Raw genomic sequence first — 23,147 nt, forward strand, 5'->3', positions numbered from 1 at the left:
TAAAATCTGAGTTAAAAAGCTGCATGAGTTAGAACAGTAGTTTGCAAAAGAAAAAGAAAGTTTTGTCTCTTGGTTCAAATCAAGAGAGAAATTTTAAATTAGAAGGCAATATGCGCAAAAAATTGATGAGGCCTGTGGAAGTGACTTAGAACAACTCTTCTGTTTGTATGATTCAATATAAATTACAGCTATCAAGAAGAACAGAAAATGATAAATAAAGTAATATAGCATGGGGTTTTTTGAATTGCATGCACAAGAATTTTGGACAAGATTGTCATTTGTAAAAAATCAGGAGACAGAGAGTATTTGATCTGATAAGTGATAAACTTCTACCAAAACATCATCCTTTAAAGAATGAGAAAAGACTGACTTGGGTTTGTTTCAGATATGGCTGTAAGGAAAATCTGACCCTAAGGCCAGAGCAGCATTGCTGCCTGTGGTATGTACAGAGGACTTCACTTACTTTTAGCAGACCAGTTTGTGCATGCTGCTCGTTGCCTTACTTGTAAGACTCTGCCAGAGGTATCATGTGTGTTTGCTGCAGTTTTCTTTGTGTATGAAAAACCAACGTTGCTTTAGTTCTGGATTGTTTGACAGCCTAATGCTGTTTTGTTACCACTTTCATGAGACAGTACCATTGGTAAATTAAACAGTCTGAATTTTTTTTTTTTAATTCCTCTTATTCTTTTGATGAGCAAGGGGGAGACACCAGAAGGAAGAGTAAGCAGCCATAGGGGCAAGGATGCTGCTTTTTGGAGTAATGCTACCCTAAGCTATTCCTTGAACTGCCATCTTGGTCTGTGGCTTCACAGTTGCCTCCATTGCACTTGGTTCTTTTCAGCCAAACTAAGGGAAAGGTTGACTTGAAAGCTGAGCTGCTAGCAAGACCAGCCAAGCCATCTTTGTTCTTTATTTGGTACTGCACCAAAGCCCTTTTATCAGACCAGCCGATCTAACCACCCTTTTTTGACATCCCTGTACCACTCTTTTGACTATCTACACATCCTAGATATCTCAGAAAGTGCTGTTTCTACTTGACAACTTTATCAGGAGTTGAATTTCCATGCTAACACATCCAGCCAGTAATGTTTGAAAGATTTCAGCTTTCCATGCTGTTCTTAGTTGACCTGGTGCTACATTCAGGCCATCAAAGGTCAGTGCAGGCAAATAATTCCTAATGTGCAGCTAGACATCTACCGGGAAGCTCCACCAGAAGTTACCTGCTCTCTTGCTCTTATTTTTATGGATGAATCTTCAGTTTTAATTAAAAGTTACCTTTACAACTTTGAGAATTTCATCCTACTGAAGGAATACTATTTTCCTTATTTGTAAGGAGAAGCAGACTGAGATCTATAAAAGCAGGCTCATGTGCTGGATTTTCCTATGCTGATTTTAGCAAACTCCTTGCTACATTTCATCAAGTCCCCCAATTTGTTGTGTTCACAGTATTGTAGTGAATTGCCTTAATATATGACAGAACTCCCTTTCATGTGTGTGCCTTTGATCACTTACATATAGGAGAATATTTACATTTTTCCTAACTTCACATAAAGAGCATTAGATTTACTAATTGGTTAGATTCTCTTACTACTGCTACTACCTCTAATTTAAATGTGTCCTATTTTCTATGGTTTAAAATTCAAAAGAGTTTACCCACAGATTGTCTTGAATGTTCAGCAACTTTGTGCTTCAAACAGGCCTAAAATCAGCTGCTCTAGGCCATGGATGCCCAAACTGGCTTTCATTAAACAACAAAATGGTTTTGCTAGAAATAGCCTGGATCTGTTGAGACTGATGCTGAGCAAATGCTAACAAACCCTGCTTGATCCAAGTTGAATGAGATTAAATAGTATTTGTATTATACTAAGCATTGTGTTCTGGAGTATCCTAGTCCCAGTTCTCTGAAATGATGCTGGAAAAGTGATCACTTCATTAAGCATTCTGGTAATGAAGCAAGTGATTTTTGTATTACTGTAACATCTAAAATTCTCCTTAAAAAATGAAGCAATGCTCCTTTTTCACTCTTGTGCATAAAAATTGTCTATTGAGAAACAGAAAAATGTGTCAGAGGGCATAGCCACTGAATACTGGAAGACAAAAAAGATGTACTGGCGGGAAATGTGAGCAGAAAATGCTTCCATCTAACTTCTAAGAAGCTAAACCGATCCTAACCAAGTAGGTTAGGATTTTGGAGTTATCTAAAGATAAAAATTATTACTTTCTTGCCTTTTCCAGGATAAAATTGTCCAAATGTTAACATTTTCCTAGTGTTCTTTGTAGTAGATGGTTTCAAGATAAAAGCTCATAAAGGCTTGTGGGAGAAAGAAAAATTAGGTGTTAATGTCTTAATCCATAGTGTTCAAACAGCCTGTAATTCAATTCAAGATTTGAATACATGGGATACACAGATCTAAAATAATGTACGTAGAACTGCTTTGTGTGTGTACTTGAGCACACACCCTTTCAAGGGCAAAGGGTTAACAAATGAGGGAAACTGTGTCTATTTCTTGCTGTTTGTCAAGCTGTGTTTTCTGCTGCTAGTGTTTCCTGATCAACTGGGAACGTCTTGAGTTGTCTGTACCATCTTAGCAGCATTTTCTGTAGCAGTAGCAGCTGTCTGGACCATTTACTGGCTGGGTGAGCTGTTCTTATTTCCATCTTTTCGGGCACAAGAGTTAAACATAGCTGCTTTTGTCATGCTAAACTGATTGTAATTTGTCCTGTGGTTCTCTAATGGTGCAAGATATCTCTGAGAAATGTCAAAAGTAGCATGGTGTCCACTGGCCCAAGAAATTTGGAAACAGTTGTCCTCGATGCTGCCTGCACACAGATTTTTCTCAGCTCTTACTTTGAATCACTTTTGCTGGGTATAAGGCAAACTTACAGCACTGAAGTGTTCATTGCCTTCCATGAGAGCACAAATTAGATCTTGTCTGTCCTGGAGGTGTCACTGTGTGTGTAACTGCACTGATACAGTTGAACTAATGAAAATCTTTGGTAAATCTGCTGCTGTGTCACACCCTCGCTGCAGACGCTGCAGCCAGGTGCCCGTACCGAGGCTGCACTCCCCTCCCAAATGGGAAATGATGCAGGAGGCAAACGTTTTAGAAGCAATGAAGTTAAACTCCAGTTCTTTTCTAATGAGATTTGAGCTTTTACATTTCATTCTAGGAAACTGTAGAGAGTTGGGAGTCATTTAGAAGCCTTTGGGAATGTCATTTGCAGTCTCATACATGCTACGTGCAGTCTCATTACAATCTAAAGAAAATTGGTGTACGTGTTGTAGCATGTATACTAAGCTACATGAGTTTGGTCCCTGGTGCTCTGTAGAAAAGCCCTATGTAGAGAAGTTTTGCCAACATTATACACTGATGTCTTCTGGTCTGTGAGTTCTATGCAATGTTGAAATTTATAAAACTTCTGGACTGACTTTCAGCTTATGCAAATGAATGCAGAACCACCGGATGAGAGTGGAACCAGGCCGATATGTGCAAGTGCTGAAAAGTGACAACTCCTTACATAATGAGTCTGATGGTTTAAAAAGTTTCTACTGATCTTGCTCATGTTTTAGAACTGTATTGCTATTTTAATAATACCTGGCTGCTTCTGTTCAGTTTGGTGGCTTTGCTATGGAGGAGAATCACATTTATGGAGGTGTGGTCATTCTCCCATAGCAGATTACAAGTTCAGTGTTAGACTATATATATAAAAATAATAATAAATATATAAATAACAAATATAAAAAAATATATAATGTGTGTGTATACATACACCACTTGCAGTAATGTAGTCTCATACTCCATAAATAGAGTATGAACTCCATAAATGTCAAAATACCATGACAGATTAGCACAAACTCCTAGCTGAAGTTGAGTTGGTAGTCACTTCAACCTTTGCTGAAATAATTGTAAAAGTGTCTTGTGCTTCCCTTTTATTGACTGTAAAAAGCAGTGGAGTATGAAAGCCTGATGAATTTAACACTGTTAGTGTTTCTTGCATTTGGTATGTACTTTCCTGGTTATACCTGAGACTTGCTTTAAATCCTTTGCCAGCAATGCTGTGCATGTCCTCCTGTTCCTTGTGTGTTGATTATAATGACTTGTATCTGCTGCATTTTATCATATTGCAGAATATAAAAACCGTAAGGACACTTCTTGAAATTTCAGAAGTGAGGAGCAAAAAGATGAATGGGACTTTCCATCCGGCACAGATCATGCTGACCTCAATTCTGTGGCAAATACTTTGAAAGACTATGGAAATAATTGCAGTGGAGTAACCAGGAAGGACAGTGATGCTCTGAGTCTGCTTTCCTTTTCTTCAGCTTATGGAGGAGTCATTTATTCCCATGGAAAGTGATGCAAGATTCTGTTCCCACTGATGCTGGTTCAACTGTTACTGGACATAGGCACATAGCAAGCTGCTGAGGAGAGAATGGGACCTTTTTGGAATCAAAATTACAGTAACCTTTGTGTTGCACTCAGGCAGTGTCTCTACAACAGCTTGTTCTTTCCTGATTACATTAGTTAGGCCTGGAGACGCTTAAAAAAGGGAAAACATTTCCAAAGTGAGTAGGAAAAGTAAAATATCTAAAGTGATCTGTACTTTGAAGCATCAATTGTGGAGCTCGAAGAGCCTTTTCATGGGGGCATCCAGATTCAGTCTTGATGATGAAGTCTTATAAAAGTGGCTTTTTCTACCCTTTTTTTTTCTGATGTGCCACCTTTCCAACAGCTAGAGATGCTGGGTGTGGTGAAGAGGGTGTGGTCTCTCAGGGAGATGAAGATGAGGAATGCAGAAGAAAGAGCTAGAGCCAGCTGCCTCATCTGCTCCATCGATGTTGTCAAAGGAAGCAGCAGGAATAGACTGGGCCACCTATTAAATACTTGTGTAATGGCCTCACCAGGAAGAACATCCATTCTCTTCTTTGGAATAGAACACAGGGATTCCCAGTAACAGTGCTGCTGCTACGCTGGGTGCAGTATGTTGCCCATAAGGAATCAGCAATCATAGACAAAGGGATTTTGATAGGAATTGACTCCCTCATGCACGGTCGGGCACAAGTTCTTTAATTTATTTAACTTGAATAAACAGAAAATGACATAGCGGATCCCATGTGAGCCAAAAGAGCCATCTGTGGTCTAACCCTGTGACAAACAGTATAGCAATAATTCCAATGCCACCAACAATGTGGAGTTTGCCAGAAAAGCAGATGCTTCTTTTGACATGCATCTTCAATGCGGTGCCATTCCTATCCTATAATTGCTGTCTATGGAGGGAGGGTGGATAGGGTAGCCAGATGAGCAGAATGGTGACACTGTAGTTTTTGGGGGAAAAGCCAACAGTTTGGAAAATAATAAAAAAGGACAAAGAAGTATAAAAATAATTTTTAAAAACCTGCAAAATTCTCCTGTGTGCATCATGAAATCTGTGACACCTTTTAAGTAAGGGACAATACTTGCATGGATTTATCAGAAATCCAAAGTCTAATACAATATGGAAGAAGAATAATACTTCAGAAACTTCTGTGCAGAGTTTTAAACTTTTTTTTTTTTTTAAACCTTTTCTTTCTCTATTATTTTAAAGAACTAAAGACTGGCCAAACATTCTTAACATACTTTTTTATTTGTCTTTTTGTTGTACTGTCAGCTTTTATAATACAGATATTCAGGCAGTTCTTGAATAAGCCACGGTGTCTGTATATACACTCTGCTACTTTTTAACCAGTTTTATGATATATATAGACTTAGCTGGATTAACCTCCAAAATACAGTGATGGATAGCATCCCTAATAGTTAAGAGATGGCATATTTACTGCTTTATGAAATTAAAAATGTAGCTACCTAGAACCATAAAAAATTATGTATTTTAAACATCACAAACAGAAGCTCTTGAAAGCAGCATGTTTTTGATCACATTGAATATTGCCCATAGGCGTGTTTGTTGGCACTGGAAGTCAAGTTCACAACAGATAATAACAAAGAAATTGAACAGCAGTAGAGCTGGAGATTAGCATTCTTCTAATGAGAGTCTGTCCTCTGAACACAAGTAACTGCCTTATGTGGTGTAGGAGTCTCATTGCCAGAGCTTAGTTTTGTGGGATTTACATAGAGAAATGGTTACCTGCTCTCTTGTATTTTCCTACAAGGGAGCCAAAAATGTCCAGGATAAAGCCATTTCTCTCATTTTCCATACATTGAAGTCCCACTTCTTCCATTACACTATTAAGTACAGTCAGAGAATACTATTAGTTATTTTCAGATCTTAGTACGCTGACATCTGAAGAGTTCTTAAATGGAGGTAGTGAGGAGTTTCCTGCTTAATAAATGCTAAAGCAGAGTCCTATTTACAATGCAAAGGAACTGCTGTGAACCTCTTAATGCTTATGAAGAGCTTATTGAATAATTTTTTACTTTAATTCTATGAGTACTGTCCTCTGAGCTGTCATTGAAGTGCTTGTGAGCTGCATGTGATTTACAGGCTATGATGTGACCATCTGTGATCTAGTTTAAACTACTGCATGACCCAGGAGTTTCTAAGTTAATTGCTGTTTCAGGGGAAGCATTTCTCCTATGAAGGATATCTTGAATGTTTCCTGTTGTGGAGAACATTGTCAGATTTTATACCCCACTATTAACATGTACCAAGAGATGTGTAATGCAAGGGAGGAATTTTTTATTATTTGGATTCAGTGTCACATACTGGACTTGCTACCTTACAGGTGCTTGCATAAACCATCAGTATGCAAGTTACGCCTCTCTGAAAATGGATGTGTTTTCTTTTAATTGTAATTTGAATCCTCAGGCTGGAACAAAAACTTCAACATAGTCTAGATATTCAGTACTCTGTGCTTTCTGGATCCTGAGCAAAAGTCTTGGCTGGTTTCACTGAGGAAAATAGGCCTGTGTATGTACTAGAATCAAGAAGGAAGAAGGCAGTGAATTCTTTTGTGTCTACTGCTCCATGAAGGGCTAACCACAAAAACATATACATGCTTTTTTTCTGTCTGGTAGATCTTAATACCATGTTCTCTTTCTTCGGGTACTTCAGCATCTTGACTTTCTTTTCAAATTCTTTAAATCTGGCCTAGCTGTTGAATTGTTCATATTTCAGAAACTTAAGTCTTTTGTTTTATATGTGTCTATAATTCTGTCATGGCTAGGGCATGGTACCAAGGTATTGTTTCAGGGGATTGTCCAGGAAATCCAGGTATAAAACTGAGAGGGAAGACAGACTCTGTGATTCATGATGAGCAGATGGAAGGGGAAAGGGAGGGTTCATGACATCTGGAAAGGAACAGGATGTAGCCCAGTTCAGCACTCCCCTTGCTCTCCTTTGGGATAGCTTTTGTGCTAAGGTTTTGCTAGGTTTGTGTATTTTGCACTTTTTATTTGTCTCTAAACTAGGGGAATCAGTCAATGGAGCACTGAAAAATCCCTGACAAGGGATAGTCAATAGAGTGAGTTCCTGGGAGCTTTGAAGCTTTTTCATTTATCGCCGAAACTCTAGAAGAGCTCCCTGAACCAGGATTTTCTTGCGCTCATTGTTTGCTTTATTGTTACCATCTTGCCTGCCAACTCCAAGTTAGAAAGCTTCTTTTCTTGAGTAATAACAATAAAAAATTCTCCACACCCTATTATTGGAGAAAAAAATCTGTTCAGAAGTATCAGTGTGGGTTTTGTCATATACTTCAATGTGGCCAGGATTATGGTCACACTTCTTCAAGTGTCTTCATGGAAAAGATATAGATAGATTTTTGAGCTTTCTTTCATTGCTAGCAGAATATTGCTGTTGAATTAAGCTTTAAATGTGTAATTTAAATAATACTGCTTTCATTTCCTGTCAAAATATGAAAACGTGACATTTTATAACAAGCTGGAATTGTTTGCTTCAATACTTTCTGGTTTTAGTAATTGTTCCTTTCTGGTGAGAACAGGTTCAGTCCTGCTATGTTGCCATAAGATCTGAGGAAAGGAAGCAAAACAGCTCAGTGGGCAATGAGCTTGGGTTATAATCGGGTGAGTTTAGAGGTGAAATTGTTAGGAGCATCTGAGCCATGACTAGAGGTTTGTGCTAGACTTCGTCTTGTTTCATTGTTGGTAGAGCCACTCTTCATGAAGATATTTTAAAAAGGAAGCTGCGAGAAGTACCTACTCATTCACTCATTTCTGTATTTCAAGGAAGGGCTTCTTCAAATGGCTCAGAAAAAATTATTCCCTGGAAAACATTTTTCTTACTGGCAAATTAGTTCAAATTAGTTAAAGTAGAACAAAGAAGAAGGAGAATGTTAACTAAAAACAAATATCAGAGTGCAAATAACTTTTTTTTATTATTATCTTTACAGATGCATGATGTTGTCCACGTTTGTTTTTTGTTTCCTTTTGTTTCCTTTTAGTATGGAAAAGACTGTTATCTGTATTTAGAAAAACAGTTTTCATAGGACTTGGCTGTAACATACAGGCAAGAAAAAAGGTATAACCCTATATTTTTATCTTGTAAAGCTCCTCTTAAAACTTATCTGTTAAGGCAATGGGGCTTCCCTATTCAGTGTGATATGTTTTTTTCCTTGATTACTTAATTTTCATCCTATTTGTTGCAGTTCATCGTTGCTGTAATCCCAACTGTAGTATTCTGGACACAGTTTTTTCATATAAGACATGGAACATTTAGAGCAGTTTTTTTGGGAGAAACACAGGGCTGGATCTTCAGGTGCTCCTGGTCTGCCTGTGATGTTTTGTAGCAGGCAGAGTCTTTGCTTCATGCCAGCCTCCACCCTCGGGTCCCACATCGTCCCAGTAGTTGTTTCTGCTCCATGTGGCTGAACCACTAACATCTGTCATCACCACCTAAAGAAAGATGGAACAGGCTTGCATCCTGGGTATGCAAATAACTCTGATCACAAAATGCAGTATCCATAGTTTCTGCCTTGTGCAGTTCACCAGCCCTTTCTGGAATAGTCCTGTTAACTCTTACAGTGTCACTATGAGATCATGTTTTTTACCCGTGCAAGGAGAAGTTAAGGTCAGTGGTTTAAAGGAGAAAAAGGGGGCAGGTATCAGGATTTTTCCCACCTGAGGAGATGTTCAGCAGAAGTGTGGAATTTCTGAGATACTCTTTATACTGCTGTCATGCTGAAAATGCTTAGATTTGGTTGTTGAATCTTCCTGTGACAAGTGCTTACAGACTAAAGAACCGTTGGAGAAGCTACCCTAAGGCAGGAGATGTGAGTAAAGCAGCAGCAAAACTTTCAATTTCTGCTGGTTGACTCATGTCCACTGAGAATTGAACTTGGAGAGGCCTCCAGAAATTCAGTTTTGCTTGCTGTAATGTTTCAGACATGATGAGGAAAAACATGAAACAGAATAGTGCAGGACACTCAAAATGGCATCTCCGCTGCAGCTGTCACTTTGCTGGCTTAGAATAAGTGATCAAGGTTTAATGTTTCTTTATTTAAAGAAAGGTAATAAAGCAACTGCCTTCATCCATGAACACTCATTTCCGTTAAACACTTTGGAATTCTTCTTTCTGCAAGGGACACGATTTAATTCCAAATGAGTTCTTATTTTGCTAAGCTGTGCACAAAGTGTTGCAGTGTCTTGCTTCACTAGGTATGGCATCTTCTATTCTCCTGAGCCCTTGCTTTCATTGTAAAGCTCTCTCTAACCTAAAGTGTTAGGTAGATTAATAAATAAACAAGCAACCCCCAATTTAACCAAAAATAAATCCAGATTTAATACTTTTTTTTTCACTGTTGCATATATCCACAGAAAATCTATGGTAATTTTTATATCAATGCCAATTACTGAAGGTGCAGCTTTCAAAATCAGGAAGGTTAGGCAAAGTCAGGCAGGGTAAGCAGGTGCTTGGAGCTTAGGCACCAGGACAAAGCTAGGGAAACACTGCTGGTGAGATTTTGATATTATGAGATGATCCAAGTAGCAATTCTGGATAAATAAGTTAATGTATGCTGCAATTTATGGTTTGAATTTAGAGTAGATGTGTGAGAACTCTGTTGTTAAAAGTCATGGTACTTTTCCCATTAGGAATTTTGGGTGAGTGATTAAACTCTTAATTAAATGCTAGCATGTTACATAACTTTATATGCATATTTTATTGCACAAAGTTAGAGACTTAATGTAGAGATCATACTCTGGGTACAGTCATTGTCCAAATTATCTTAGGCTCATTGAAGTTCTGTTGGAATTCTGTAGTCTGAAGGCAGCAGGGTTCAGTATCTCTCAACCCCCACGTCAAAGGAATTTATTGGGGTTATTCCATTTTGGTTTGGTGTCTTTTTTTTTTTTGTCTGTTGACAGCAAGGAGATTCTTCTGTTCCTAGGTAGACAAAATCCTGCTCTGATTTACTTGCAGTCCTTAAGCATACAGTGGTTTATAAGAAAGACAGGAATGGCTCATATAAGATGAGTATATTCTCCAGCTAGTTTTCAGTACTTGCAGTTACTCCCATTTGGAGTTCAAATTGAGAATGAAACACAGGCAGACAATTCTCCTTGTTTTAAGGCACTTCATGGAGTCTGTTCAGTCACTGAGCTTTTTGTTTTCCTAATAAGTACCTGTGGTTTTCCCATTGCTGTGTTGGGGCTGTGGAGGGCTGGAGGGAAGGTCTCTCAGAGCAGGCTCCTCACAGCTGGCTCCAGAATGGGCTGGGGAGATCATAGAGCAGATGGGCTGATTATTCTGTCACTGGCCTTTTTTGCTTAGATGTTTGTGGAAGATGACAGGAAGGAAACTGCTGTGTAAAAAGAACAATTGCTAATTACCTCTTGGAGTGAAAACTAAGGAGGAAATGGCAAACCAGTGTGACCATGGTAATTCTTGTGAACAGGAATATTGTCACAAGAAATAATGTTCTGTTGCTTACATTCATTCCTCCTAGCCTTGAGTTCTGTGTTTTAATTTAAGATGCAATGATTACGAAGAAAAAAACTAATTAATGTACTTTTGTGTATGCTACAATATTGCAAATTATTGCAAAGTCCATATAGTAAAAACTTAAAAACAGATTTGGATATTAATTTTTAGCAGAAGCTACAGTTTGTAAACCAAAACTTTTCAAATTTGATTTCAGGTTTCAGACAGAGCACTCAGTTAAGGTTTGTGAAATCTGTTTCTAAACAAACAACCCCAAATTTTGGCCAGGTCTCCTCTGCAGAATGTCTTGCCAGCAAAGCACTGTGTATCAGCCAGGGGTGTGGAAAAAAGTCATACATCCCCGCTGACATCAATCTGTTGGCAAAAGCCCAGGTGTGGATGCAGCTGTGCAGGCAGAAGAGAGCTTTTATCGGCTTGGCTGATGTTGTTTGGGGAGGTGATGCAACTACGCCAGCAGACAAACTCTTCTCCTGGCCTGCGCTGTCAGCGTAGGAGGCTCCGCCAGCGTGGTCGCGGCGTCGCGGCTGCACTGCCAACCAACCCTTCGCAGCAAGAGCAACTGGAAAAAAAGGCCCCTTTGAACAACAGAGGGACCTCTATAATTTAGTTTTTATAAGTACTCGTCGATGAGGAACAGAGTGGAAAAAGTGATTCAGATTTTAAAATTAAAGTTTTAATGTAAAAAACATGTTTTAGTTGTATGGCTTTAAGATGTCACTGTCCCTTTAATGGCTGTCTGTCGTTGGGTTGCAGGCTTTGAGAGCTGCAGGACATCCAGCACATGTGTTTTGTAAAGCCTTTAAGGCTTGTGAAGGTTTGAGTCTCTCTGGAAGCACTGAAAAACCTTCTGTCTGTAAACTTAGGAAGACAACTGTAGTCCCATTTACATTCCCATCATGTTCAAATGTGACCACTGGCACTAGAACATCTTCATGTTTAAATAGAAGTTTAAATTTCACAGAATGGAGTGTTTATGTTTTACAGACAGACAGAATTAGGATTCCTGCACTCTCTACACACAGACACACATTTTCCTCTCCTGCCTTTGGCCAGCTGGTGACAAGATTTTGCAAAACTCCAGTTCTTCATAACATAGAAAAACAAAACATTTAAGGGAAAAACACTGTAAGAAATAAAAGCAAGACCAAACCAAAGATACTGAAATACTTAATAGAGGCTCTTAGCCTTCAGCTATAGTTTAGAAATAAACCAGTTTAAATGAAGACAGGTATGTGTATGTTGAGTTTTCTAGTAGCTGTATGTGCACATTTTGAAACCGTAAACAGAGCAGTCTTGCATTTGATCACTGTTTGCATTTTGGGAACTTCACTGAAGGCTTTTTGAAGAAAATTTCACTGTGCCAGACTAAGTTTGTTCTGTTGTGAAAATGTTTTGAAACTAGTTACTCTGTCATTCTGCATTGCTTGTAACCCTAAAAATAATTACTGGCATTACTGGAAGAAGAGTGGTCTGACAGACTGACTTGTGCTGCTATTGTTAAAATCTGTCAATGTTTCCATTGCAAACTTGGAAGGGAGCATTTAATCTTTTTCCCTGGAAGAAATTCTAGATCAATGCTTCAATTCCAAATATAAATATTTTGGAAGAGATTTGATGTTTCTAAAAATCTTTATTAAAAACAACCAAAACAAACAAAAAAATCTCTAACCTTATGACAATGAAATATTGATACTCAGTTTTAAAATACTAAATGATCAGGAATGTATTTAATTATTTTTTGTAATTTTCAGTTCAATTAAATTAGGCAGCAACAATGTTACTGCTTATCAATGTTGATTTTATAGCAAGTCTTGCAGTTGGCTGTTCCAGGCCATTATAGCTGCATAATAAACTTTGCAACATGCCAAATTAGAGGATTTCAAAACCTTCCTGGGGAAACACAAAAAAGAAGCACATAATTACCATAAAGTATCTGATATAAGGCATGCCTTTGTACTTTTCTCCCACTCACACTTCCATTCCAATTTCTTGAGGTTATCTCCAAAATAGTTTCACATTTCTTGTGTGTAGTTTCATGGGTGCTTTAAACAGAGGTAAACTCTAATCCTTTCCTCTCTGCCTTCACATTCCTGCTCCCTGCCTTGTGACAGCCAAAGCTTTTGCGTAATGCAAAGCCCACATGGTGTACCAGATCAGGGAAGATCATTTTTTTGGTTCAGTTTGTGGCCATACAACTGTTTGTACTAATCCAAGGAAGAGGGTGGCACTAGGGTGGGTACAAGTGAGTCTACATTGACATCTCACTTTATATTCCAGTATATTTTTTCCCCCTCCTGTGCCTTTCCTCTGTATTCAGAGGGCAGTTCTTTGCTGTGAGTTTTGTGGTGGAAGCTCAGGCTTTTGCAGAAAAGGAGCCACATGCAGCCACTTGGTCAGTGAACACCATGTAGTCTCAAGATATTTACAGGCAACTTCAGTTCTCTAGTATATTTTTTGAAGTATTCCTCTCTTACAACACCACAGACAGGTTCATAGTACTTTTTGTACAGTGCCCTGCTATATTTCTCTTATTGCAAATGATTTCTTTACTGCAGATTTACTCTAGGACGTTTTTATGTTCCATTGGGGTCTGATTTTAAGAGCAATAGCGTTAGATACCTTGAGGAGTAGGTGGAAGTGCTTATATGCTTTTCTCCTCTTGAAACTTGAATTTTTTACCATTATATAGAGCCTTTTTCTTGATAATTCTGAAGTAATTCACAAATATGGAGACAGAGAGCAGTTTGAAAGTTCTCCCAAGGCACACCATTCATTTAAAGTCTTTTCCTTAAGCTATCTGTGCTCCTTCTCTATCTGTAAAAAATAATAGTATTATATTATGTACTAAAAGCCAGAAGAGATAGAAAAGAGGCTTCTAATTATTTTTTGTATTTTTGGTAGATTAAGGAAAGAGCATGGTCTTTGTGTCTGCCACAATTTGACATGTGAGACAGTCATAGTGATATAAACTTTGTACCTGCTGGAGCCTAGAGGAACAATAGTTTCTACTTCATTTTCACATGAGATGACACAATGAAGAGTGATAAAATCCTGTGAGTAATATTCAGTGGAATATTATATATAATTTGACCCTGTGTCATGCATCAAGTAGTGGTTGGAGATATTAGGATGTGCCTGTGAATCCTGTCCCAAATGTGGTGTGAAAGCAGTTGTATTTGAAATCCGTGGGTAATTAGGAGCAGATTGAACACAGCGCTCCAAATGGTAACCAGGCTGCTGTAGCTGATGTGCATGCTGTGATTGCTACCTGTACTTTACTCTAATGTGCTTTTTCCTTTGCAGCAGTCCATTGTACCAGCCCACCCAATGGCTCCTCCTAGTCCCAGCACCACCAGCAGTAATAACAACAGTAGTAGCAGCAGCAACTCAGGATGGGATCAATTAAGTAAAACTAACCTTTACATCAGAGCACTGCCTCCAAACACCACTGATCAGGACCTGGTAAAGCTATGCCAACCGTAAGTACTATGTTTAAATGTAAATTATAATGTCATACCTTAAAGGCTTGTAGTAGGTACCCAAGATGAGTGTTTGGATTATGAGGGAAGAAAACCAGGTTCATAAACAAACAGCCTCATGCTGTGATATGGTGGCAGGTTTCAACTTTGTTAACAATCAGAAGGAAAAGATTGTTTGATGCTTTGGAGAAGCAAACAAAGTGAGAATACAGTAGTGAACTGAAGCAACCCACAGCTTTCATAAAAGCTGTGATTACCCATTGTGCTGTTGAAATCACAGATAAAATTAATACCTAACTGTGAAACTTGCTATTGAGAACCTGCATAGAGGGTCTCCTCTGTTCACTGCTGAGATAATCTGTTGGTACAAACTTGAGTAATTGTTCTGAATCACTGTAAACTATAATGTGCATTTGAAGGCTTATCCTAGTTTCACGCTAATTTATGACTGTACTTTACTGCACAGTTATTTTTTTATTATTAGAAATAGCTGGTCCATGTAAGACTCCTCTCTAGTGGCTGAAGTTCTGGTTAGACTTGGTTTAGCAGAGGGCTTTTAGACAATGTTGTTAACCTAAGACTTTTTTTGCTTATGAGAGTTATTTGTTCTGTTTTTAATTTTTACAGCAGCATGTGCCTCTTACTTTCAAATATGGTTTATGTATCAAAAGACTGTGCAGTTGGGTTGTTTATACACTGTTTAAAATCACCTGCCTTAAATGTTTTACTGGATTTTAAAAATGTCTTAGTACTTCTGAAATTTGTAGTGCACTGTCTGGATTATTTTGAAATCAAAAGTACTCAGCTAAATTGTCAATACTACATGTAGGAAAACATCCAAATCTGTCCATTTTGGAGGAAGAATTATTAATATTTGTATATAATGCTACTGTCTGAAATTTTAAAAATAATTTTATGTTCCATTTGGCAGATAACTAACTAGGAGTATACAAAAATAGAACACAACACAAGTAAGAAAAATCAATAGCAAAACCTGTAAATTTTGAATCCAAGCTTATGTGAAGTACCTTTGATTTTGAATACTGCAAAAAAATCTGATACCTAATTTATAGAGGGGATTTTCTTTTTTTAATTTTAAAGAAATTGGACTTGCAGGGTAGTAGTCACGTATAAGTCATCTTAGTATTATAATAAAAATAACTTGCTCTCAGGTCTTTAAAGAATCAAGTTCTATTTGCTCATTTCTCCAACAGCAAATGAAATCCTTGTTTTTTGCAGAGAAGAGAATAGATAATCAGTCTTTGAAAAGGCTTGTTGATAAATTAAGCATTTTTACAGCTTCCCATGTGACAATGACCTCTTGTAACTTGAATTTTAGTTGCAAATGCATGTTTTACAGAAGTGGATTTTTCATTCCTGTTTTTGTCTTTTGAACTGATGAAGAAACCTTGGCCTATGCACTCATGTTATGTCAGGACAGAGCTGTGAGGTTATTTTGCACTGGAGCCACCCCAGTAACTACTATTTGTGCAGTGATTATTATAGCTCCTTAGTCTCTTTCTGAAGACATTTTGGTTTGCACAGTCTCAGATGTCACTGATGCATGAACAGCCTAGAAAAAAATATTTTCAATAATTTGCTGTAACTGGTCACCTTCCTCTTAAATACCAAAGATTCCAATTTTGTTGTTGCTGTTCAATATATAATTGTAGTTGGAATAGCATAAATTGTATAAATAAAGAACTGGCAAAAACTTCAGCCATGAACTTGTTAAATCAATTCTGATGTGAATTTACAGATGTGGAAGGTCATGACATTTATTCCTGTGAGATATTTCCCTCCTAAGCATTTTACTTAAGAGGAAAGGAGATTGTCTCAAAATTCTCAGTGTCTGCTGAGGAAGCTAGTGAGATGTCCAGAAACTTTAGGTTGGACAACATAATCCCTTAGCAGCTAACTGGATTTGGCAGTAAGATAGAAATGGCAGCTCTCTCCCTGTTAACCGTAGCTCAGTAATCCACTTTTGTAGACCATGGGAAGTTCAGATGCAAACCTTTTCCTTCTTGTAAATCTGCCTAAGCTTTTGGGATGTAGAAGGCAAGATATTCTTGAAAGTGAGCCTGCCATATTCATTGTTTAAGCTGAGATAGGACAAAATAAATGGAGATAGAATCTTGGACACACAGAAGTCAATAAAGAAACTGTTGTTTACTCCAGGTCTCTGAAATATTTTTTTAGCCATTTTCAAATTCCTAAGTTTTTACTGAGAGGTTTTTAGAGTAATTTTAGCTCCTTTTCTCCATATAGAGTGGGTCCTGCTATCTAAGAGGGTGTCCACTGCAGTGCTTGATGCTACGAATGGATAGAAAGGCTGCTCTGCATTTTGTAGAAATGATCTTGCTGGCTAGCAATTAGCAGTTTTTGGAGGATATACATAAAAAGATCACTGGCTTGTTTTGTGTCTTTTGGCCGATGTCAGACACGACAGAGAAACACCTGTGGCTTGAGGAAATAATAGTTGAAAAAGATCATTGTCACTGCAAGTACCAGAAACATCCCATCTGCAGAGATTTTTCCTTCTGATCATTATGGATTTGTATCATATATACTCTACTGAAAAGTTATTTTCAATGATAGTTATAGTAGAGAAAGATTGCTTTTGGCAGAATCCCTCAGAATACGAGCTCGAATAATCTACAGGATTCTTGTGTGGGGGATTGTTACACTGTTAATTTTATTTGATTTAGTCAGGATGTGCATTAGTTCTTGTCATGAAAGCAGTGATAATTTTGGCCATGTTTTTACTTTGTTTAGTCCTTTTTGGTGAATCACGAGAAAAGACCCTTGTCAATTATGGAAGTCCTGGGCTTGCACTCCTGTTGTAGCACAGCTGTGCAGTATTTATGAACACAGTGAACAAACATTCACCAGCTTTGTGGAAAAGTATTTTCCTGGCAAGAGCAGAATTTGTCAGTATACGTGTCTACAAATCTGTCTCCACCTTCAACTGATTGGTCCTTTCTGTTTTTCTATTAGGTGAAGCTCTTTTCCTCTTTTCCTAGTTGAAAAGAGCACATTATGTTTTTATTGTGAGGGTTTGGGAGCATGGCTGTTTTTCAGAGCGTATTTCTGGCTTTTGTGTGGGAACTGAAGCTGCCATGTTTCTGAATAGTTCATTCAAACTTGAGCCTGCTTCTCCAGTTCTGCATTGAGAAACAAAATTTCTTCATATCAATTGAGCCAGAGGCAGAAGTGTGGGGAGGACTAAAGTAGGTATTGTTTGTCGCAAGATGCCATAACATTCAGCCCAGAACCAGAGGAGTGTCAGGGGGACATGATATGAGTCAGTCCTGGCCATAAGAGCTTCCCATCAGGTATGTGGGAGTAGCCAAAGCAATCAATGCAGTGGCCCACAGATCCTGTCTTTTCTGTGGGAGGCTGGACAGGAGCAATCAGCTAAATAGGACAGGAGCAGAGGACAGGAGCCAGTGTGGTTTGGGAAAGTTTGCAGGAAGCTGCCTGACGCTGCTGTGTGGTTTCTTTTCACAACCATGGAGTGCCATTACATGGGATGATCTGCTGCACTGAGCAACCCTCTGCCATGAAGAGCTTGTCTGACAGGGTTGCTGAAGCAGTGTTTACTTCAGCTTAACTGCACTCTCTTCTCCTTGTGTGGATATCAGTACTTGATATGTTTTCTTCAGCTCTTCTGATGGGTTTTGAATATATTATTTAGGCTTTAGCTATACTTTCTTATTTGGTGACTCTTAGTAATTTATTTTAACTTACTGAATATCTGGATCTGAAGATACAAGATTAAATCCATTCCAGTTATTCACTGAAATTGTTGAGCCTGCTTATCTGATTAGGGACTTGCGTGATTGGGTCTTAGCAGATTCAGTCAGGAGTTTGTAACTTGCTTTGACATGTTTTCTAGGTGCTTTCCAGACTCTCACTAAGCACTGTGCTTTGCTGAGGATGACCTTTATGCTGAAGCCACATGGTTCCAAAGCCCTGTACTTTCCACTGTCTAGCTTATGATTTACTTGCTGGCCTGCAGCAGCATTGTGTCTGTGTAATGCTGTTTCTTCAGAAACCTCCTTTTGTGAAATGTACATCATTAAATGAGGATGATGCAGCAGACCCTTCATCCTCCTGACAATCCCCAGTCCCTGGGTGAGATTTCAAGCTTTGAGGCTTAACCCAAGTCTCCTCTGTTCAGTTCAGCATAAATCATCTGGTCAGCCCACCCTTTGATATTTTCCCTTCCAGGCTGATTTCTCACACTGTGCTGCTTGTATCAAGCTGTTTGTAGTCTGTATGATATTTTTGAAATCACTTTTTCCTCTGGACAGTTTCACTTAGTTGGCTTTCCCCCTTAAGTTATCACTGTAGGGTCATACTGTGGATTTTTAATGGGATTACATTCAGGAAAGCAACTGCTTTAAGATAACAAAATATAGAATTACCACAGCAGGCCATTGTTCTGTGCCAGGATGGTCTGCACACAGAAACAGAACCTTGAAGTGGCTGCCTTTGCATATGTGCATTCTGAAATCACCTGTCTTGTTGAGAGAGTTATTTAAGGGTTCCTTGCTAAATACTCAGCATCATGAACACAGGCATAGCTGAAACAACTGGCAGGCTAATGGTTTGCTTGAAACATATGACCCAGATGTAATATACAGCTTTGTTTCCAAAACGTACTTAGTTATATGCTCCAACGTTTCCCTGTGTTCAGGCAAGATAACTTGAAAGTTGTTTCAGTGCCCTGTTCTTAATAAAAGACGTATTTTTCATTGTCATGTGACATTCATTAACATATTAATATTTCCATGTTCTTTGCTGTGTAATTGTGACCTCTCCCATGTTGCCATTTCTCATCTCCTTCAAACATACTTAGGACTGAAAAGAGGTGAACTGGAGCTCAGGCATTTGCTGTAGCAGGGAGCTGGCACCACTGCGGTCATTTAAGATCAAGAAATTTGTTAATTTTACTCAGCATACCTCATTAGAAAAAAAAAAAAGGCTGGACTTTAGAAAATAGTCTGAACATGTCTGGCATTTAACTCCTTGGGAGAGTGATCTGGGCAGGTCATTGCTGCTTAGAAATACTTACAGCACATGAACACAACCCCTTTAGATAAATGGTGTGGCTAAGTGGATGTGGAATGGAAGTTTTCAAAGCTAACTTCTCCAATTCTCTTTAAAGTATTTTCTCTTTATTCCTTTTTCCTTTTTTTTCTCCATTTTCTTGCATTTTTCTTTTATGGTTTGCTGGCTGCAGTGAGATATTGGATTCATAATTATGTGGAATATGATTTCATGTCATATAATTAAATGTGATACATCAGTGTCTCTGAAACTGTTCCCTTTGAGAACAGTATTAATACTGATTGTATTGTAGCAGGAGCCTCTCTATTGTTCTACCTTTTTAGGGTAGAAAGAAGTCCCCTGCAAATTTCTTTTTTTCAGAGTTATGTGTGCATTTTTAAAAACAGTATGACTGCGTACGCATCTGAATAAATAACACTCAGTTTACAGAATAGCATTTGGATCTAGGAGAAGATAGATTCCTTAGTGATTGAGCAGTATGTGATTTGTACTGTTCAGCTCAATTGTATACCAACATCATGTTTTACCTTTATTCCCTGTTCAAGGACTATGTCATGCTTTGGGGTTTGTGTTACCTGCAGTAGGTTTTCCTTAACTGCACTTTTCACTCAGTTCTGCTCTTCAGAGCAAACGTACTCCCAAGGATAGTGGAGGTGTGTTCCCTGCATGTATTCACTGATTGTGCCAGTGCTGTTGCCTGTGCAGTGGTGTGGAACACAGTAGGGAAACACCCACAGGAGCCCAGGGACGCGCTTTAGCTCATCTCCACTGTGTTCTGCCCAGCTGATGCACCCGGTTTCTCAACCAGCAAACTGTCAGAGGAGGAGTGGCCTGCCACTGTGGTGTGTAAACCGGCTCTGCTGGTCTGAGCTGGTGATCTTCTGAAAAGTTGCTGTCAAAAATATGTATCCCATTTCTACAGCTATAAAGAAATAGAATTCATTATTGTGTGTTCCTTTTGCCAGAAGCACTGGAGAGATGTAGGCCTGGTGTAGAAGCTGAAATGCTCCTTTTTGTCAGGGCTTGACTGCCACAACAAGTAGCATGGGAACTGCGATTGGTCTGGAGATGTGATGTTTGGTTTAAATAGTCATTTCCTTTATTGTTTAGCAACGGATTTCAGCAGTCATGTTATGAAGTGTCTAGCCTGGCATGATGCAAAGGAAGACTCTTTATCTTCCCCTCAATATCTGGACTTTAATTAGCTAGAAATAAAATTCAGACAGCTTTACATTCATGATCAAATGAAATCTACACTGTAATTCTCTCTGAGAAGTTCCAGGGTGTCTTTTTACAGTAATGCTTTCATGTAGAATATTATTAGGGACCCATAGATATTTTCAGGGAAATTGTAGTTAAGAGAAAGGTAAAAAAGTTGTCCTATCCTCCAGATGCAGATAGTTTCTTGACAAGCCTCGAATTTAAAACTAATATAGTTTTAATTTTCTCTTTCCATTTTTTAATTAAGCAAAGATGGTGGTTTTTCTAAGTCAGTATTTCGTTTAGCCTAACTTAAAAGCAGTTCCCCTCAGCACATTGTTTAAAAAACAAGTAATCCAAATACAGACGCGAACTCTGTGTTTGCCCTGTGCTCGCAGATGTGGAGATCCAGTGATTGCAAAACTCTCTGTCCCCTGGGAGATGAGAGTTTTGTTGCAGTGTGGGGCCAGAGGAATGGTGATCCCATGGAATTTCCTTGAGGAAGTGGGGGCGAGGGAGGGGAAGAGAGTGGAAGGAATGTTTCAGCCGCAGCTGCTTGTAAAAGAAGCACTAGGAAAACAGATTTGGTAAAAGTTACCACCATTGAAAATCTCTTATTGGAAAACAAGAAGCTGATTTGGTAGTGCAGGACGGGGTATTTGTTGTGCAGAGATGCAACCGCAGAGCTGCAGGAAAGAAATGTCCAGTGGCAGCTGTTGGAATGTCTTTGATCAGGGTCCCAGTCCCCAGCTCCACAATGGCAGGGACCTGACACAGATGGGAAGTCATAGCAGCAGTTATTCATTGGAATAACCAGTAATTCAAGAACATTTTGAAGGGGATAGTTTAATTCCAGTGGACTACTAAAAATGTTAACAAGTATTAATTAGGCTTTTTGGTGGGTTCCATGATGCCAAAAACTGCCCCTTCTGTCAGAAACCTCTTAGGCAGGCAGAAACCAGTCCAGAATTGACTCAGCTTAGAGCCCAAGCTGGTTTTGACCTCAGTGTGCTTACATCAAGCTTGTCCTTTTCTTCAGGAAACCATTCAGCATAGAAATCAGGATCAGTATTTGCAAGCAGACTCTCATATCCAATGTCCAATATCTCCTGTGGTTTCACATAACTTGTAGAAATCTTGCGAAGTCTTGACTTTGTTTGCTAAAAATTCCTTGTCCTTAGCTCTGATTTCTGTAATGCTAACTCCTTGAATTTAAAAATTGGGCCATCTGATGTTGACATGTTATAAGGCCACTAATTTTTAACCTTTTTTTACCCACATTATTGCTGAGCTACATTTAGGATTGAGAAACAACAGCCCTAAACACCTTGCAACCCACATAATAAATATTCATATTTACCTGCAGAATAAAAGCATTAGCAAATATAGGTAAACTAGTTAGATTTAATTATTTAATTTAATTAATTAAATTCAGATCCTGCTACCTCCAATGAAATATGTAACTGAGGAAATAGAAAAAAACAGTCTTTATCTTTAAAAAAACCTCCACAGAATGTGGATCCTCGATACTTAATCCTAGTTTTTTTTTCCCCACAACTCCTAAAATTTTACCCTGTTTTCACATTCAGAAAATGTCAGCTACCTCAGTCCAGTTTGAGCAGTTGCCTTACACAAGGCTCAGACCAACTCTGTAGAAAATGAAATCATTAAGGATTACTGAGAGAAGAATTAGCACTCCATCATTTAAATGTCTGATCTTTGTAGATAGATGTGCTGTACCTGGGGGAAAAAAGTCAAATTTTAATTTGAATATTGATAATGTTATGATACATGGACATAGAGCAAAAAAACACCAATGAAAACTCAAAAAGAGAAGACTTCAATTTGGGGTCTGTTTTGACACTGTTACTAGTACAAATATTCTACTTGAAATAATCTGTGTGAGTTGAGTTAATCATTTACAGAATCAATTGCAGTGGAAGAAATATGTTCTGATTTGTATTCCTATCCTGCCCCTTACATTTCCATTTCTTCTCTTCTTATTTTACCAGGAGAGGAAAAGTATCCACCAAAATGTGTGTAACTTCACTTTTGGTTATAAATAATTACATTTAATTTAATCATTTTGGCCATCTTAACTGAAATATGTTAGCCTAAAATGTGTGTTCTTCTTGAATGCTTGTTTTCCATATTCTGTGCAGTTGCGTAATTTTATATGTTAACTTTAGAAGACAGAGTCTGAGTCAGTATTTTTTCCTAGGAAAACATTGTGGGCTTAGGTTTTACACATTATTAATATTTCTAATCCTAGTGCTGCTTTTTGGCTTACTAATAAGCTTTCACAAGTCTTCTCAAAGTATCAACAATTATTCTGCTGCATTAATAAGGACTTTAACGTCTGAGTGAATGCAATAGTGAAATAAGTGTTATGTTAATAAAAGATCTAAAATTGTAAGAAAAGAGCTTCATACAGGGTAGTATAGATACATGAGAAACCTCATATCTTTTATTTGCAAATTCTTAATGTCAGAAATAAAGCTA

At 38.3% G+C, this 23,147-nt stretch overlaps 1 protein-coding gene across 4 annotated transcripts in view; it reads left to right on the forward strand.

Moving 5' to 3' along the window:
- The window catches only part of RBMS1 (RNA binding motif single stranded interacting protein 1), a 143,423-nt gene that overhangs the window by 63,371 nt on the left and 56,905 nt on the right, over nucleotides 1-23,147 (forward strand). For 3 of the 4 annotated variants that reach the window (XM_053982103.1, XM_053982104.1, XM_053982105.1), the window contains exon 2: nucleotides 14,194-14,369. In XM_053982103.1, the coding sequence (XP_053838078.1) occupies nucleotides 14,194-14,369 (176 nt within the window). Of the gene's footprint in view, nucleotides 1-13,920; nucleotides 13,944-14,193; nucleotides 14,370-23,147 lie in introns of those variants that run through there. The other variant, XM_053982106.1, reaches the window with a different exon arrangement.

The sequence above is a fragment of the Vidua macroura genome, chromosome 7, assembly GCF_024509145.1.
Source record: "Vidua macroura isolate BioBank_ID:100142 chromosome 7, ASM2450914v1, whole genome shotgun sequence".
Classification (NCBI taxonomy): Eukaryota; Metazoa; Chordata; class Aves; order Passeriformes; family Viduidae; genus Vidua; species Vidua macroura.